At 42.2% G+C, this 19,302-nt stretch overlaps 1 protein-coding gene across 1 annotated transcript in view; it reads right to left on the minus strand.

The window, feature by feature from the left end:
- Positions 1-18,598, minus strand: part of LOC126996279 (probable phosphorylase b kinase regulatory subunit beta) — a 297,183-nt gene extending 278,585 nt beyond the window's left edge. Inside the window, exons 1-2 of the mRNA XM_050856656.1 lie at positions 18,437-18,598; positions 9,322-9,440 (exon numbers count right to left, since the gene is read on the minus strand). Of these exons, the coding sequence (XP_050712613.1) occupies positions 9,322-9,440; positions 18,437-18,519 (202 nt within the window). The 5' untranslated portion in view covers positions 18,520-18,598. The remainder of the gene's footprint in view (positions 1-9,321; positions 9,441-18,436) is intronic.
- Between the last annotated feature and the right edge of the window lie 704 nt (positions 18,599-19,302).

Genomic DNA, 19,302 nt, shown 5'->3' on the forward strand with positions numbered 1-19,302 from the left:
TATGGTAGAGGTGTCATCTGGTGATCAAGAAATACCCCAGAGCGAGCGAGAAGTTCCCCAAAACTTGGAAAATTCTTGCGTTTCTTGTTCTGGCGTGTCAGATTTTCAAAGCGTCCCCCAAATTCTTGTCAAGAATCGTGGCTCCCACATAAGCCACGGCAGGGCTGGCTTAGCTACTTTCTTGCTGACATCACTGGGAAACACACTGCCCCGCACCTCCTTAGACCTATGGTGCTGACCATTTTATGACCTTCCTATGGGTATCCCTGTGAGGTGGAGGTGGATATAGAATTCACGAGGCTACTGTTGTGTTACTGTTGTACCACAGACCATTGGTAGCCATTGGGACCATGGGTAGGTGGTGGCTGAGTGGTTAACGTGCTGGGCTCACATTCACCACACCATGGACAACGTCGGTTCGAATCCCCACGTTACCATCTGGGATTTTTCAGTCACCGCCGAGTTGCCTAAGACTACCCACATGCTGTCCAGAAAACCACCCATCAACCCGGACTCTAGAAGAAACCATCCAGTAAATCAAGAATGAGTTCCAGGGGGCAGCATGAGCCAAGCATAACAAGCATAACAAAAAAATTGCTTGCGCCACGACAGGCTTGGGCCGACCATCTGGCCCCTGAAGAAAGCCTACCGGCGCTTTAATCAGGGATGTAAAAAAAAAAAAAAAAAAAAAAAAGCATCACTGTATGTATGTATAGACACATGGGCAAGAAAGAACACTGGAGGATTACAGGAGGGAGGTGCTAGACAATCTCGAGACTTTGGGGTCGTTCTTGAACGGCAGATGATGTCTTGGGCTTCAGGTAGGCTAAATGCTCTCTGCAAGAACTTCCAAGTGCGAAAACATCATCATCATTAGAAATGAGAAAGTGGAACAATGTCATTTGTCAATATTTTGTAGAAAAAAAGGACGTTTTATGAAATTCTGTCTCATGCAATGACACCAAGTAGCTAGGGAAATGTTCCTAAGAACTGTAGATCTCGTAATTGTGACTAAATTAACGCGTGTTGTCCTTGATGAGTGACAAAATGAGAAATAGTGTTGATTCATCTAGACATATGGGCAAGAAAGAGCACTCTGGAGGATCACAGGAGGGAGGTGCTAGACAATCTTGAGACTTTGGGGTTGTTCTTGAACACCAGATGATGTCTTGGGCTTCAGGTAGGCTAAATGCTCTTGGCGGCATCCATTCAATACCCACACGTTATCCACATGCCAACCTGACAAGTGTGGGTGGAACCAAGGCCACATCTATGTAGAGGCCCGCACCCAGACTTGCGAGGTTGCCGTGACGTCATCAATAAAGATGGTTGGTTGATCATTTGGTGAGCAGTAGGGTGGATCGATTTTACATTTTTTTCAATTTCCCTATTCTAACAGTGACAAAAACTTGCACGAGAAAATAGCCTCTGCAAAATCTTACCTTAATTGGTTATCATCTTCTCCCCCCGGCAGAGCCATGAAAATCATATTTTAGTAGTAAAAACATCTTTTCCTTTAACTTTTATAACTGTTTCAAAATGCATCAAAATTATTTCTAATTGCTATGAAGTTGACAAAAAAGAACTCATATGATCGTTTTTCCAAGCATGTTGTCCTACGTTAATATCTTTTACCTCCGGTAACAACATCAAATGTGGAAAAAAAAAGGTAATTTTTTTGTATTTTTCAGATCGATTCTTTGGCTTAAATAATGCATTCATATATTTCCCACAGCATTTATATCATTGCATAGGCATAAAATAGCAAAGAAAAGAAAGGCGCACACAACTGATGAGGAAATCATAATCCCAGCCATTAAGGAAGTTATAGAAACTGTTATGAAGAAAGATTCTCACTTTGTTTTGAAAAATTTGCCATTAAGTAACAGTACAGTACAAAGAAGAAATGACGAAATGGCAGATGATGTGGAAAAAAACTCGGTATCTGAACTTCAGAATAGTAAGTTATCTCTACAACTCGATGAGTCAACTTTTGGCAGCTCTAATCTTCTCATGGCCTATGTGAGGTATTACAGTCAAAGGCAAAAGGACATTATTGATGAATTTTTGTTTGCCAAGTATCTCACAGCTGATGAAAAAAGTGAGAAAATTTTACATTGTGTGATGCAGCATTTTGAAAAGCACAACATACCTCTCAGTAATATTACTGTAGTGGCTACTGATGGTGCACCAGCAATGTTGCAAAAATGCAAAAATGCCCTGTTTTATTTGGCAGACCTCTATTCTAAATTTAATGAGACACAAAAACGTCTGCTGGGTAAAGATGTTACCATCATTCAGGCCAGGACAGTTCTAGGATTCCAAGGCAAGCTGTGTTTGTTTAGAGCTTCACTGGCACGTAGAGATTTTTGGTATTTTTCAAACTTACATCATCATCATCATTTCATCAACGCCTGCTCCAAGGAGCTCTCACCAGGGGATGGCCACAGCAGAAGAGTTTCCAACTTTCTCTGTCCGGACACTCCCTCCTTGCCTGCTCAAATTTTCTCAAAGATCTTTCCCCCCTCTCCCTAACATACTCTTGCACCCTATCCCTCCATTTCACTGGAGGTCATCCTCTAGCATTCCCTCCCTCTATCTCACTCACATACACCCTTCTGGTCATCTTACTTTCCTCCATTCGCTCCATGTGGCCAAACCACTTTAAAATCTGTCGCTTCATTTCTTCCACCACTCCACACTTCTTCCCTTCACCCCCGTGACACATTCCAAAACGCTCGTACTACTTCACATATCTTGACCATCCATTTAACAACTACATCTCCTCCACACTTCAACGTTTCTGCTGTGATTCCATCAATTCCTGCTGCCTTTCCATTTTTTAATCTTTTTATTGCCTGATTTACTTCTTCATATGTTATACTTCTTTCTTTGTATACTCCTCCTCTACCTCTACTCAAAACTGCTGCTGAACGTCCATCCTCAAAATTCATTAATTTTTTAAAATATTCTCTCCATCTCTCTTTCACAGCTTCCCCGTCTTACAACATCTTTCTACTCGCATTCATAACTTCATTTATTTTACTTGAGGAGATGTTTTCTGTATTTCTTTCGTTTTTTACTTCTTTCCAATATGATTTGCTGTTCTTTTTATATTTTTCACTTAGTCTTTTTCCAAAGTCCTCATCAACTCTCTTCTTACTTTCTTTTATTTGCTTGTTTAATTTCATTTTGCATTCTCTATATTTCTTTTTCCTTTCCCTTTTTACTTGTTCAGCCACATTTCTTTCTTGAGTTTTCTTAAAAATTCCCTTTTCTCTTTTATTATCCTCCTTATCTCTTCTGTCCACCATGAATTTCCTTTTCTTTTTCCATCTCTCACAACTTTCATCCCTGCCACTTTTTTTGTTGTAGTTACCATTATTTCTTTGAATGTTCCAAAACCTTTTTCAATATTTGTATTATCTTTTACACTTTCCCATTTTTCACGTTTATTTTCATCTTTTACTTCTTTTTCCTGTAACTTTTCTATCTTCAGTATTTCCTTTTTTACTTCACCTTTCTTTTCAAACACCCACTTTTCTTTCAGCTTTAACTTTGCCAGCACTGCAAGATGGTCAGATCCATCGAACATTCCTCTTACTACCTTCGCATCACAAATTTATTTTCTAAGCCTTTCATCTACTGCCACATAATCAATCAATCCTTTTAGCTCATTATCTTCTCCCCTCCTCCATGTGTATCGGTGGATATTCTTGTGCTGAAAGAAGGTGTTCGCTAGGAACATTCCCCTCCCAGCACAGACATCCACCAGGCACTCTCCATATTCATTCTTCCCAGGTATCCCCCATTTTTCCATCACATCCATCACCCACTTTAGCATTCATATCTCCCATCATAATAAGTTTCTTTTCTTTCTCAAAGCTCTTTAGACATGTATTTGCTTCCTCCCAAAAAGCTTCCCTTTCTCTCAGTCCTTTTTCACTTTTCACATTTACTGGTGCATAAATACACACCCATGCATACTTTACTAAACCTACTTTTCCTTTCACCCACACAATTCTTGATCCCTTCCAACCATAATCAGTCACACTATTCCACACTCTTTCAGACATCACAATAGCACATCCTTCCTTACTCCTGCCTCTATACTTCTCATCTATCCCCGTCCATATAACCCCCCAGGCACACCCTACCACGCAGCGCCAGATAGAGCTACCATTGGGCCCTTGTGCTGCAAGTAATTCCGGGCCCCTAATTATCTTAATTTACACACATCATGCCCGGGTGGCTGGGGCCCCTATGAGGCCGGGCCCTGGTGCTGAGATACCAGCTCCCCCCCCCCCACACACACACACACACACTCGGGCCCTGCTCCCACGTACCCTCTCAACCATCACTCACACCAGTTCCTCGAATATGTGTTTCACTCACTCCCAACACATCCACTCTACCATTCACAAAATTTTCAATAATCACTCTCCTCTTTTCCTCACCACCTAAGCCATTCACATTTATAGACACCAGTCTCGTACATTCCTTTCTCTTCTGCCGCCCTCTGGCCATTGCTCCTGCCTCTAAAGACACGATAAAAGTATTAGAGGCCACCAATGGATGGCCAATCCAATGTAGATTTATGGAGACTTGCTCCTTGTCCAGGCTAAAAGGATTAAAATAAAGCAGCTGATGGTCGCTGCCCCCTCCCCGTTGGTTCTACCCCACAGGGTATAGTAACGGTGTGCACCATGTGAAGGTGAGGATGGGGAAGGCTACCTTCCCAGTCAGAGGGTAGCCGTATTGCTCCTTTCCCAACACCCTAAACAAGGGAGCTGTACGCATAGGCAGCAAAACGCACCTCGGATGAACCTCATTGGTTACAACAGATACAAAGTGAAAGCATTTCTGATGGTGACCTAGAAATATAAAAGACTCATCTGGAGAATCTAATTTAAGACTTTAAAATGCGCTTTGAAGCCCTGGAAAATGAAAGTGCCTGAATGGATCCTAACACCGTTCGATGTTGAAATAGGGAATGTAGACATTGCCTTACACCTGGAGGAAGATTTAGTTGACATGACTGTGGACCTGGAAGCAAGTGCCTTGTTCAGAAGAAAAGGCCCCCGTGAATTTTGGATCAACAAGAACAACATTGCTAAATATTCTCAGCTTTGTGCAGTGGTTGAGCCATTTTTACTTGCATTCCCAAGTTCATACATGATTGAAGCTGGTTTCAGTCATACAAACGCAGTCTTAACAAAACAGAGGAGCAAACTGAGCTTGAAAGAACGAGGTGACCTACGGCTTAAGCTCACCAAGCGTCTTTGTTGAGGCCCATCAGGCACATCCTTTACATTAATGTCAACAGTGAAAGAAAAAATGGTATGTTACACTGAGAATTAAGTTACATATACTCGTACACCCCGACATATTTTTTTACTGTGTGTTATCTTTTTATCATACTGCATGTCAACTACTACTACTACTACTACTACTACATTAAACCGTCGATATAACCGTCTAATTGGGGGGGAACGTAGTCTGTTGATGCCGAAAGTCCATTATAAGCTGCGAAAAAAAAAACGTAAAGTAATTCCAACATACCTATTAAATGTAGGTATATATTTTTTTTTGTGTATGTTGTGTGCACATTGTCTGTATAGCCACATAACAAACTTGGCAATGGACTACAAGGCACTGAGGCTGCCAGGTTGGCAGTGGGGCCCTGCGAGGGGGCCGTATTGTTACGGGAATGGGCAGAATTTTATAAGTGCGTTAATTTCGTACTGGCGGATGAAACTTTTTTTTTTCTTTTTGTTTTTTTCGGTATGTTATGAAATAATCCAATAACTGTTTCTGTCACAAATTATTAAATGATTGATTTTTCAATACTTGTTGTACACTCACCAGAACCTGCCGCTGCAGCCGCAAAATAACTCGCAAAGAAAAATGTTTAACTTGCTTACTGATCCTATGTTTCACTCACCGTTCACAAAGATCACAAGTGGACAAACTAGAGCAAAACCAGCCAAATTAATGTTTTTCCTGTTGTGTATTTCCCCAGTGCGCATGTGTAGTGGAGCAGAGCGACTTATTTCTGCTAGGAGATATTTCTCGCGACACCGGCTCACCACGCACGCCGCCGCAAATATCCCGCCCCGCACTGTGTATTTTCACGCCCCACACCGAGTGACGAATAATTTGACTAACCTATCTAACTGGGAGCTTAGCTCCCCTCTACCCCCTAAAGCTGTATCAGTACCGACACTCAAAAGCACTTGGCTATTTTCGATATACATTTCTGGATTGATGCATACGACATTCTTGTGGTATAAATACATTCTTCATTTGAATGGAAAGCACGAGAAGGAAAATATTTCATCAGGTGGGCAGAATAAGACTACGTTAACCGAAGGATGGGGCAACAGATAAAGGGAGGAGGGTCAAGTGTCTATCAGACACTATAGTAGTTACAGGAAGCAGATGATTAAAATATTATTCTTGGTCGGTCCCCATAGAATTCTGACCATCTGACCTTGTCCGTTATATCCGAAATCCGTTATAAGCAGATCCGTTATATCGAGGGTTTACTGTACTCATATTAATTTTGGCATCAGTATTTTTTTCCTTGAATTAAAAGCTAGGGGGTCGATAGAAATTTTGAAACTTCATTGGGGGGTCGACGATTTAAAGTTTGAGAACGCCTGGCTTAAGGGACGAGAGCCTTTCATCATAAGTATGTTGTGCAAGGAAGTGATCATCTTTTTTGCTCTACATTGCAGACCTAATTTACCAATGTAATTTGTGTGGTGGGGAAACCAAAAATGTACCATATATTCCAAATGGGATCTGACTAAACTACTGTACAGTGTACATTATTATACTGTTATACATTACATCTTTTTTTCTTGAATGATAAGTTTTTATTAATGAAGTCCAGCATTCTGTTCGCTTTATTTTCTGCATTAATACATTACTGTAAAAATTTGAGGTTTGACGCGTTTATAACGTCCAGGTTCACACTTCTTCTAACCATGAACTTTACATTTCAGCCCGGAATTATGCCAAATCTATTCTCCGACTTACCAAAACCTCTTTCATCAGTAGAAAATGTCAACACCTTGCTTCTTCTAATTCTTCCCGTGACTTCTGGCATCTAGCCAAAAATATCTCCACCAATTTCACTTTTTCCTCTTTCCCTCCTCTCCTTAACCTTGACGGCAACACTGCCATCTCATCTATCTCTAAGACTCAACTCTTCGCTCAAACTTTCTGTAAGAACTCCACCCTGGACGATTCTGGGCATATTCCTCCTACTCATCCCCCCTCTGACTCTTTCATGCCTGTTATTAAGATTCTTAAGAATGATGTCTTCTATGCCTTCTCTGGCCTCAACTCTCAGAAGGCTTATGGACCTGATGGAGTGCCTCCTATTGTCCTTAAAAACTGTGCTTCTGTGTTGACTAACTGCCTGGTCAAACTCTTTCGTCTCTGCCTATCAACATCTACCTTTCCTTCCTGCTGGAAGTATGCCTTTGTACAGCCTGTGCCTAAGAAGGGTGACCGTTCGAATCCCTCAAACTACCGCCCTATAGCTTTACTTTCCTGTCTATCTAAAGCTTTTGAATCAATCCTTAACAGGAAGATTCATAAACATCTATCAACTTCTAACCTGCTTTCTGATCGTCATTCTTCTGGCGATCTTCTCGCTTTCTTAACTGACTCTTGGCCATCCTCTCTTAGCCGTTTCGGTGAAACTTTCTCAGTTGCGCTAGACATAGCACAAGTCTTTGCTTTCTAAACTGCCCTCTTTCGGATTCTATCTCTCTCTCTGTTTCTTTATCTCCAGTTTCCTTTCCGGCCGTTCTATCTCTGCGGTGGTAGACGGTCACTGTTCTTCCCCTAAACCTGTCAACAGTGGTGTTCCACAGGGCTCTGTCCTATCACCCACTCTCTTCCTGTTATTCATCAATGATCTTCTATCCATAACAAACTGTCCTATCCACTCATACGCCAACGACATAACTCTGCATTATTCAACTTCTTTCAAAAGAAGACCATCCCAGGAAGTACATGACTCCAGACTGGAGGCTGCAGAACGCAACCTCAGACCTTGCTATCATTTCCGTTTGGGGCAGAAGAAACCTTGTGTCCTTCAATGCCTCAAAACTCAATTTCTCCACCTATCAACTCGACATTCTTCCAAACACCTATCCCCTATTCTTCGGCAACACTAAGCTGTCACCTTTTTCAACACTAAATATCCTCATTCTATCCTTTACTCAAAATTTGAACTGGAATTTTCACATCTCCTCTCTCACTGAATCAGCTTCCTCGAGGTTGGGCGTTCTGTATCGTCTCCGCCAGTTCTCCCCCGCATATTTGCTATCCATATACAGGGGCCTTGTCCACTTTTCGTATGGAGTATGCATCTCACGTGTGGGGCTCCAATCACACAGCTCTACTGGATAGAGTGGAGTCTAAGGTCTTCGTCTCATCAGCTCTCCTCTTCCTTCTGATAGTCTTCTACCTCTTAAATTCCGGCGTGATAATGCCTCTCTTTCTATCTTCTATCGATATTTCCACGCTGACTGCTCTTCTGAACTTGCTAACTGCATGCCTTCCCCCCTCCCGCGGCCCAGCTGCACACGACTTTCTACTCATGCTCATCCCTATACTGTCCAAACCCCTTATGCAAGAGTTAACCAGCATCTTCACTCTTTCATCCCTCACGCTGGTAAACTCTGGAACAATCTTCCTTCATCTGTATTTCCTCTTGCCTATGACTTGAACTCTTTCAAGAGGAGGGTAACAGGACACCTCTCCTCCCGAAATTGACCTCTCTTTCGGTCACCTCTTTTGATTCTTTTTATAAGAGCAGAGAGTAGTGGGCTTCTTCTTATTATTGTTTCCTTTTTTTTGTGTGCCCTCGAGCTGTCTCCTTTGTTGTAAAAAAAAAAAAAAAAAAAGGTCCTTGGCACACTGAACACTTGAATTTCATGCCAGCCTTAAACCTAATCCATATTTTCTTGATCTGTCCAACCATGATATGCTACCTATAAGCAGATGAAGTTTAGCAGGTAAAGTAGGATAAAGATAAACCAGTGTCATGTTACATAAAGCCATGCATTACATGAGACTACCATATCACATTATACTCATGTAATAATTTTTCTAAACAAAGCCAAACTGATAAGTTCAACTTTTACATGGATAATACTTTCCTATCAAAGTGTTGGGTGGTTAATTTTTACATGAAAATGACTAATACATATATGGTACATAATAAAAATCAACAGATAACCAAATAACTAATTTTGAATACACACTTTACTTCTGAAACAGATAAAAATGGGTACTCACCAATGCCATAGTAATTGTCAAGCTTGCGCACAGTATCATCATAACAGACGACTCGAAGGTTAACATCAATATCAGGTTCACTGACACTCACTGACCTCCGCCTCTCAAGTGTCTGACTGCTGGAAAGGAAAAAATAATAACTGAAGATGAGAATACAAATAAAAATTGCTCAACCTTGTAAAATGCATACATGAGACAAGGATTCAAAATGGTTACCATACAGGAAGCAGAAAAATAAGTTTTAAAGTCCATTCCAGCATCTCTATAAAAAACAATGCTCACCCCAAGATGAATGCTTTGATCTTTTATCTCTAACCTGTTTTTCTTGATGGCATGAAGTGGGCAGCTCCATCATTACTTTTTCAGTAATTATCAATTACAATAAACCCTCAATATAACGGACTAATTGTGGGGGAGCTTAGTCCGTTAATGCTGAAAGTGCATATAAGCGGCGAAAATAAAATAAAACGCAAAATAATACTAACGAACCTATTAAACATAGGTATATATATGTTTTCGTTACTGTGTATGTTGTCTGCACGTTGTCTATATAGCCACACTTGGCAATGGACTGCGGGGCACTTAGGCCGCCAGGTTGGCAGTGGGGCTTACTGGTACAGGTAAAATTGTGCCAATCTCACACTGGAAGATGAAACTTTTTTTTGTAGTTTTCAGGGTATTATGAAATAATCTGATAACTGTTTCTGGTACAAATCATTATATGATTGACTTTTCAGTGCCTGTTGTACACCCGCCGCAGCCCGCAGCTCCATCACAAAATAACTCTCAGAGAGATGTCAACTTGCTTACAGTTTCTACATTTCACTCACCGCTCACAAGATCACAAGTGGACAAACTAAAACAAAACCAGGCAAATTAATGTTTTTCCTGTCGTGTATCCCACTAGTGCGCATTCGTGGTCGAGTGCAGAGCGACTTATTTCTGCAAGGAGGTATTTCTCGTAACATCGGCCGGTGAATTGGACCACGCACGCCGCCGCAACGTACCCGTTCTGCGATGCGTATTTCCGCACCCCACGCCAAGTGCCAAATAATTTTAAACTAACCAACCATAACTTCACCTAACCTACCCAACTGGGGGGCTTAGCCCCCTCGATCCCCATAAGCTGTGTCAGTACCGACACTAACAACACTCGGCCATTTTCCATTACATTTACGTCCTGGATTGATGTATAAGTCTTTCTTGTGGTATAAATACGTTCTTCATTTGAATGGAAACCACGAGGAGGAAAATGTTTCATAAGGTGGGCTAAAAATGACTACAGAAACCGAAGGATGGGACAACAAATAAAGCCAGCAGACGCTATTATAGTTACCAGGAGCTAGTGGTTCAAACTATTCTTGGTCAATCCATGTGGATTTCTGACCATCTGACCTTGTCCATTATATCCAAAATTTGTTACAAGCACTCCATTATATAGAGGGTTTACTGTATGTGTGTGTATATATATATATATATATATATATATATATATATATATATATATATATATATATATATATATATATATATATATATATATATATATATATATATATATATATATATATACAGTAGAGCTCCACTTAGCGTGAGATCAATTAGCGCGAACCGCAATTAGCACGAGCCACCATCTACCAAGAAAAAATTAATTAGCGCGAAAGCCTCAGTTAGCGCGAGCAGCTACCACGACAGAATTTTGAAAATTGCGCAAAGCTGCCATGATGCGCGGTGGCTCACACCACAACACAGCCCCCGCCACCACTTCCCACACGGTCCCAGTCTCTCATGCTCTCTAACGTCGTCCTGCCCACCTGGCCCCCCTCGGAGGCTGCCCGCCTCACCTGCCGCCTCCTGCTGGGGGCAGTGCACAGCTAGCCGCCCGTGTGGCGCCCTAGCAGCCGCTGCCACTGTCCCGGCCCCGCCACCACCTCTGCCGCCATCCTCAGGGCGTCGCCACGGGCGTGAGCTTCGCCGCGTCGGCCCCGCGGGGCATCACTATTACCTGCCGCGACGGGGCAGATGAGGCAAGGCGTCACCATTCTTTGAGTGGCCACCGTCACCGTAACACGCTCGATAATAACGAGTGTGATGTCGGCCTGGCCGGGCACAACGCCCACACATGACCACACCCTGCCCGCTGAACCTTTGCTGGGGCCGAACTCTTGTCATACCCACTTGCTGCCGCCGCAGACACCTTGGGCCGCAAGAGTCACCATCACGGCTCGATAACTGATGACTGCGTATTTTGAGTAATTATCAAACCCAAAAGTCAGACCCACGTGTGCATATATATATATATATATATATATATATATATATATATATATATATATATATATATATATATATATATATATATATATATATATATATATATAAGGAACAAGGAAGAACATGTGAAGCAGTTATACAGGAAGTATCGTCTACTTGTCCTGTAGTTATCCTGTACTGGTCCTGTAGCAAGTCAGGCACCAGTAAATCATTGCCATCTCTTACAAGAAAAATATTCAAAAGAATAAAAAAAAGTAATTTCTTTTTGTTGATAATTACAATAAATGTAATTATGAAGTTCAATGAGCTTAATTTTTTTTAATATAAAATAACATGATTTAGTCTAATTTCTTATTAATATGATCCAAATTTGACAACATATAAATAGACAAGTTGGCAACTTATGATTTTTATGGCTACTTATGATTTTTAAGTGAAAAACTCATCTTGGGTATTGTATATTAAACAACAGTTTCATTTAACATTGGCCTAGTTTAATACAAGAAAATGGCCTCATAAGACTGACACAAATAATCAGTGGAAACTAATAAGGATTAATGCAAAAAAATCATTTAAATAAAAAAAAATCAATTTAAATAAAAAAAATCTGATTTAAATCAAATAAATTGTTTTTTTAATATATTTTTTGAAAAAATAATTATTTTTTTCCAACTCTGACACTTGAAAGGCTCAAAAAACAGGTTTTATTTGAGTGAGTGACAATGGCAACTTTATATCAGCTTTTTTTTTTTTTTTTTTTTTTTTTTTTTTTACTTCGTGGCCTATTGCGCAGGTAGGCTTCTTCCCAGTGGATCATGATGGTCGGTCCAAGGCTTCTTCCCGGTGGGGCCTGATGATCGGCCCAGCCCGTTCTGGCGCAGGCGAGTGTTTATAGTGGCGCCATCTTGCATTGGTTCATGCTACCCTCCTGGAGCTCATCTTTAATCCTAGAATCTAGAGTCCAGGTTGATAGGTGGTCTTCTGGACAGCATGAGGGTAGTTTTAAGCCACTCGGCGGCGGCTGAAAAATCCCAGCTTGGTGGCACCGGTCGGGGATTGAACTCGCGTCGTCCTGAGCACGGCGCCGTCACGCTATCCATTCAGCCACCGCCTCCCCAAAACGGTGACTTTACATAGTTGGCGATTCTGCCCTGGGGACATTATAAAATCTGTTTTCCTCCCCATCAAGGGGAAACTTCATGAAACATTTTGTTACTGAAGGACTTATTATTACTATAATGCTGCCAGCTACCTAAAACTCCACAGGTGGTGAGATTTTGAGGGCTGCTCAGCTTTCTGTGGTGTTTTAGCGTAGAATGTGCCAAATATGATGCAACCTCGCCTCCACTATTAACTATTCTAGCGACTTTACATTACTGAATATAAATGTCGCCAGAGCAAGCTTCTGCATGTAAAAATGCCACACGCTTGATTTGCATGCCTTTTAATTGTAATTCACTAAGATCTGCAGCTTGCTAGTAAAGTATGTACATAGGTGAAAATGCTTCAGGAGAGGCATAATTAACAAAGATGTTCATGTATTAGCCTCATGTGCCTTTAAAGACAGTTCCCCAATTTGAGGTTGAGGCTCGAGCCCTCATTACCTCTCCATGACTTATTACAAGTGCACGAAGGAGCTGTGTCACGTAGAGCAGTGTGTTCCATCTGTTGCGACATACAGTCACACATTCACATGTACATTATAATATACACATTACATCGCTCGGTCACCTAAAAGTCGCGACCCTGCGACTCACCCGACCTTTAAAATCAGTGTACCTATCCATGTTGCAGTTGCGCAATGTAATGTGTATATTATAATGTACATGTGAATGTGTGACTGTATGTCACAACACCATGGCAGTGCCGCGCACAGGATGTTTAATACCACATAGGTGCTAGGTTGTGCTTAGGAGGTGCTCCTTGCCGTGGGAACAGTGCTGATTCAACAAGCCTTTGGCACCGGATTATTCTTGCAGCCGGGAGAAGCCAGCAGAAGACAGTGTGTGGCGGGCCGAGCAGATCACTGCTCGGGGTGTGCGTACGACTGCTCACGTAAACTGTAAACTTTGTGTAAAACTGTTAATATATTTAAAAATACAGTTCGCCTTTTAATAACCTTCAGAGAGAGAGAACTAAAGTGAACTAAAGTGAACTTACAACAGCTACCGCTCGGCCACACCTCACTTAAATAAAGGCTATTGTGTTATCTCACCTACTACAATCAACTTGTGAAGCAGGCCACGATAACACCGGCCCTGTGACGAGTGAGATAACAGTTCGCGCCTTAAACTTACACTTAACACCAATTACTTTAAAAAGTAAAAACGCTTAAGAACGGTTAACAGCCTTCAGGCAAGGGATCCGTTTTATTTCAACATCAATGTAGGGCTTTGGGAGTGGAATGGACAAATCATTGTCATCAATAGGGATAAGCTGATTCCTCAGGAAGGGTGTCTTATCCACTGCATCAGGGTTAAAAAGGAAGATTCCCCATTTACAGAAACTTTCCTTGATATCATGAAGGCTCATTGGCTGTTCAAAATGCATCCTCAGTACCCTACAGTAGGAACACCTTTTTTGGCAATCCAGAGGTTTCCTCAAATGCACTAGCCAAGTCTGATTACCTTTCCAAGATGAGCCTTGAAACTTCCGAATACACATCTAAGGGCAGACACATGCAAGTGGTTTAATATTTACCTTTAAATGAAGAAAATAAGTCCTTCAGTAACAAAATGTTTCATGAAGTTTCCCCTTGATGGGGAGGAAAACAAATTTTATAATGTCCCCAGGGCAGAGTCACCAACTATGTAAAACCATTTTCACAGATGATTTCACAATTTCTGAACATTAGGTCACCTTCAAAATTTAACAAAAGAGAGCTATATTAAGACGGAAACGATCAAACAGCCACCTTAAGCAAGCCCTCAGGGGCTGCTGGCCGCTCAGCTGATGAGATTTGTACCTCCACAGCGGCATGAGACGCCCACAGGTATGGGTGGGTGGAGGTGTTGGCCCAGTGTTTGCACTGGGAAAAAAAATGACTCAGTGAACTTAATAGTCTACCCTACATTTATTGAAGTACAGTAAAACCCTCAATATAACGGACTAATTGTGGGGGAACCTAGTCTGTTAATGTCGATAGTCCATTATATGTAAGAGGCGGAAATTTTTTAATACGTATAATAATACCGATGAACATAATAAACATAGGTAAAGAGATTTTTATCATGTATGTTGTCTCCACATTGTCTGTATAGCCAAACAACACACCTGGCGACGGACCTTAAGGTACTGAGGCTGCCAGGTTGGCAGTGGGGCCTTGCAATGGGGTGTTGTATTGTTACAGATATTGGTAAAATTTTACGAGTGCGCCCATCTCAAACTGGCGGATGAAACTTTTTGTGTGTGTGTGTGTAGTTTTCGGTGTGTTATGAAATCTGCTGACTGTTTATGTCACAAATCATTAAATGATTGACTTTTCAATGCCTGTTATACACCCGCCACCACAGCCGCAAAATAGCTCACAGAGAGAGGTTCAACTTGCTTACAGTTTCTTTCTTCACTCACTGCTCACAAAGATCAGAAATGGACAAACTAGGACAAAACCGGGAAAATTCATGTTTTCCTGCTATGTATTCCCTCAGTGGGCATGTGTTGTGGACAGGAGAACAACTTATTACTGCGAGGAGGTATTACTCACAACACCGGTCTGCATAGTGGGGCACCCCCGCCACTGCCCTGTCCCATCTTGTGCTGTGTGTTTTCACCGTATTTCCGCCACCCCACACCTAACTTAACCCCCCTCAAGCTGCGTCAGTACCAACGCTCACAAACACTTGGCCATTTTCCATTACATTTACGTCCTGGATTGATGCATAAGACTTTCTTGTGATGTAAATACATTGATTTGAATGGGAACCACAAGGCGGAAAATATTTCATCAGGTGGGCTGAAAAAGCCTACAGTAACCGAAGGATGGGACTGCAGATAAAGGGAGGAGGGCAAGGTGGCTAGCAGACGTTATTGTAGTTACCGGGCGCGGTTGGTTCAAAAACTATTCAATCCCCATAGATTTCTGACCCTCTGACCTAGTCCATTATGTCCAAAATCCGTTGTAAGTGAGTCCGTTAAATTGAGGGTTTACTGTATAAATACATGACTGAGAAGTAAAAAAGTTGGGTAAAATTCTAGTGTTTGCCCATACTCCCCCCTCCCCCCAATACAAGCCTGGGGACCTGGTGGGAATGCAGGGTTTCGGGTGGGGGGGACACGAAATCCATTGCAATCGCGTATTTTTTTAGTGGGGGGGGGGGGGGGATGAAAAATCCCTAGATCTAGGGAAATTCCCTAAATTTAGTGAATTTTTCCTCCCACCACCACTAAAATAAGCGTTTGCGACGAATTTAGTGTTTCCCATATGGAAACCAAGCATTCACCGGATCCCCAAGCTTGTTTTGGGAGAGAAGCGTAGTGAACCCACCAAATAATGCTCACCTCACCATCTGGCGTGGCGCTGGAGGCCATCTGTGCTCACATAAACCGCCTACACCACACTCATGCCCTCTCTAGTAGGTTGTCACCTCATCACAAGGTTTCTGTTCTCCAAGCAGAGTCCATGGCACCAAACACAGTGTATCTTCATTGTTTATCACTGACACAAGTAAAACCACCGGCTAGCCGGGATCCGTCCAACACCGCGCCTTAAACAGTACTGCGGGTTGTACAGGAAGTGCAGGCTCTCGAACCTCCTGCCCGAGCTGTTCGAACACGTGAATCCTTACTGACCGGATTTTGAATCTGCTTCACGGGTTCGTATTCCCAGTATACAAGGCAATTGTGGATATTGACTCCGCGCCTCCAGAATACGATAATACGCCTCCATATATCATAGTTAAAAAAACAAAGTACTTAAAAGTAAAGAAGAAGCCGAATTAATCCCTTTCCCCCAACGATCTTGGGGGACCCGCGTGAACTCGGGGTATTTGGGTGGGGGAGCATATTTAAACTACTCCAACCGAACTTTACGACCTGCTAACGAGGGGGCTTCGCCCCCTTCAACCCCCCTGCTAACCAAGGGGGGACTGCGCCCCCCCTCTTAAAATACCCCAACCGAACAGCTAACTGAGGGACATTGAACACAAGTAACCTGCATTCGGACCTGCTTCACGCGTTCGTACGTGATACCAAACCTGCTTCACGCGTTTGTACGTGCTGCCAGTAAGTAAATATATATTCGTATATGATGGTTGCAAGATTCCTATGACGTAAATTACTTACTGTTTAGATCCCCCTTTCCCAACTCTGGGGTCGCGACCCCAAATGGGGTCGCTAAGCGATTTTCTTGGGGTCGCCAAAACCTCAAAATATCAAACATGGTGTTATTCCATTATAATAACACATATACAACTAAATTAGTGGGGTCACAGTCATGTCTGGAGGTGCATGATTGGGGTCGCCTGAAAAAAAGGTTGGGAACCACTGGTTTAGATGCTTCATTGATCTTAATGCTGTAACGGGGAGCTTCGCCCCATTCGAACCCCCCTTTGGTATAGAGAGTGAGTGAAATTGCGTGGTTTCCGTATGCTGTAAAAAACCCCGGAATGTATGAAATTTCCCTACATCTAAGTAATTGTAAGGAATTTCCCTACACCTAGGGTATTTTTCAACCCCCCCCATAACTCAAAAACTATGCATTTGCAACGCATTTCATGTTTACCACTGCATTCCCCGAAGTCTCAATGGCCCCCTAGCCAATTTTGGTTGCGAGGGGTGAGTATGGGCAAACAATAGAATAATACTACCAAAAGTTGGGGCATGTTGCTTGTGCATTGGAAATTACTATAATGAATAAACTTTTAAGATACATGACATTTACGTTTTTTAGGCAACTTTTTAGAGTGGCCACTACATATGTTTACGGTAGAATACTACCACAGGATATAAGAGTTGAGATGAAAATGAAATGGGTGTGTGGCCGTAGAAAACAGAAACCCATGGACCACCACCGTAGAATACTCCACTGACAATGACAGCAATGGTGCAGCACAAAACCACATCACCCAATTCATTGTAAAAAAAATACTTATTATGACCTGACCTGACCTGACCTTCTTTTGACCTGTAATGCCTTGTATCGCTTCTTAGGTAATATATGCACTCAACCATAAATTCAATATCAACCAGTAAGTAACATAACAGGGGGGGGGAAGACAACCCTGACATGGTCATATTATGGTTATCATTCATTTGCACAATACAATCCAGCCCCCCAAAAACACTGAAGATGTTTCAAAACACTCAAATGAACTTGAAAACTATCAAATGGAAGTAAAAACAGGGAGCAGCAATAAATTAAATAATTGCCTCAAACAGTGATAGTATGTGAACTAACAATAATACAAACACAATTACTGGAGCAAACGACCTTGACTTGGGGCAACGCAACATTCAGCAGCAATGAAACTCTACACACTAGGACTGTTCAGTAAGGCATAGTTACTAGGTGGGTACGGCGAGGGTGGTCATGGCTCTGGTAGGCCGGGCAGTGCCACACTTAGTGCTGCCAAGGCAAACAGTGCCAGGAGGGAGGGAGCCGTGTTCCGCAGCCCTTGCCCTTCTCTCAATGTCAACATTTTTTATATACCAAATGAGTTCCGAGACACAAGGGATTTACTTTTAGCGAGTATTATTTTCGATTTAATTTAATACATAGCTAGATGACGGTTTTTTTCTTTTATCTGTTTTCCTTCACTTATTACAGGGATTTCCCATACAAAAGTTGATTTTTAAATGAAAACTAAAATTGATGGGTGACTAACATAAAATGGGTTTTGTTTACCTACGTGATGATGGCACCACATGTACAGGCTCCTTTACCCTCTTGACATGGAGTCCTGTGTATTTTCTTGTTGGTACAGCCATTATCAAAGACAGATGTCAAGGCAGGTGAAGTGACATGACCCGAGACGGACATGAAATGCAGACCCAGCCCGAAACACACACACACGCATTTAGGCTTCATTCAAGCTTTTTAACCCTTTTCATAAATAAATAAGCCTTTCAATGTCCCTATCACTCAATCTAACCTGTCTGAAGCGTCTGAGGTAGGCCGTTCCATCTCACCCAAGGAGAGTCTGCAGCCTTGGTCTCACCGCCCCACCCGTCGATACAACCCCTGACCGACCACTGGTGAGTGACGTCAGGGCCCCTGCCAGCTGGGTGCGCAGTGACACCAAGGCCAGCACTGCGGTACGGTAAGAAATACGGTACGGTACGGTTGGAATTTTGATAAAAAGTACGGTACGGAATTACGGTACGATATTTTTCCTAATATACGGTACGGTATGATACAAGTACGGAAAATTTAGCAAAATTCTGAACCGTACTGTACCACAGCCTTAAAACAAATGATCCTAAGATTTTTTTTTTCTGCGTTCTTGCCCATTAACGCATTCATCAAACCATTTACCGGACCTGTGGCTGGTAAGTTTCACGGTATCTCCGCCCACTCGGTAAATTCGCATTCATCAACCACTTACCGCACCCGTGGTAAGGCCAAAAGTTACCGCGGCTCCGAGCACCCGCAAGTGAGTTACCGCTTGGGATGGGCAGGTACCGTTAATTTGAGTACCGGTAGTACCGGTACCGAAAAACAGGTACCGTTAAGTTTCGAATACCCGTACCGGTACACAACAGATTTTATTA

Source organism: Eriocheir sinensis, chromosome 9 (assembly GCF_024679095.1).
Source record: "Eriocheir sinensis breed Jianghai 21 chromosome 9, ASM2467909v1, whole genome shotgun sequence".
Classification (NCBI taxonomy): domain Eukaryota; kingdom Metazoa; phylum Arthropoda; class Malacostraca; order Decapoda; family Varunidae; genus Eriocheir; species Eriocheir sinensis.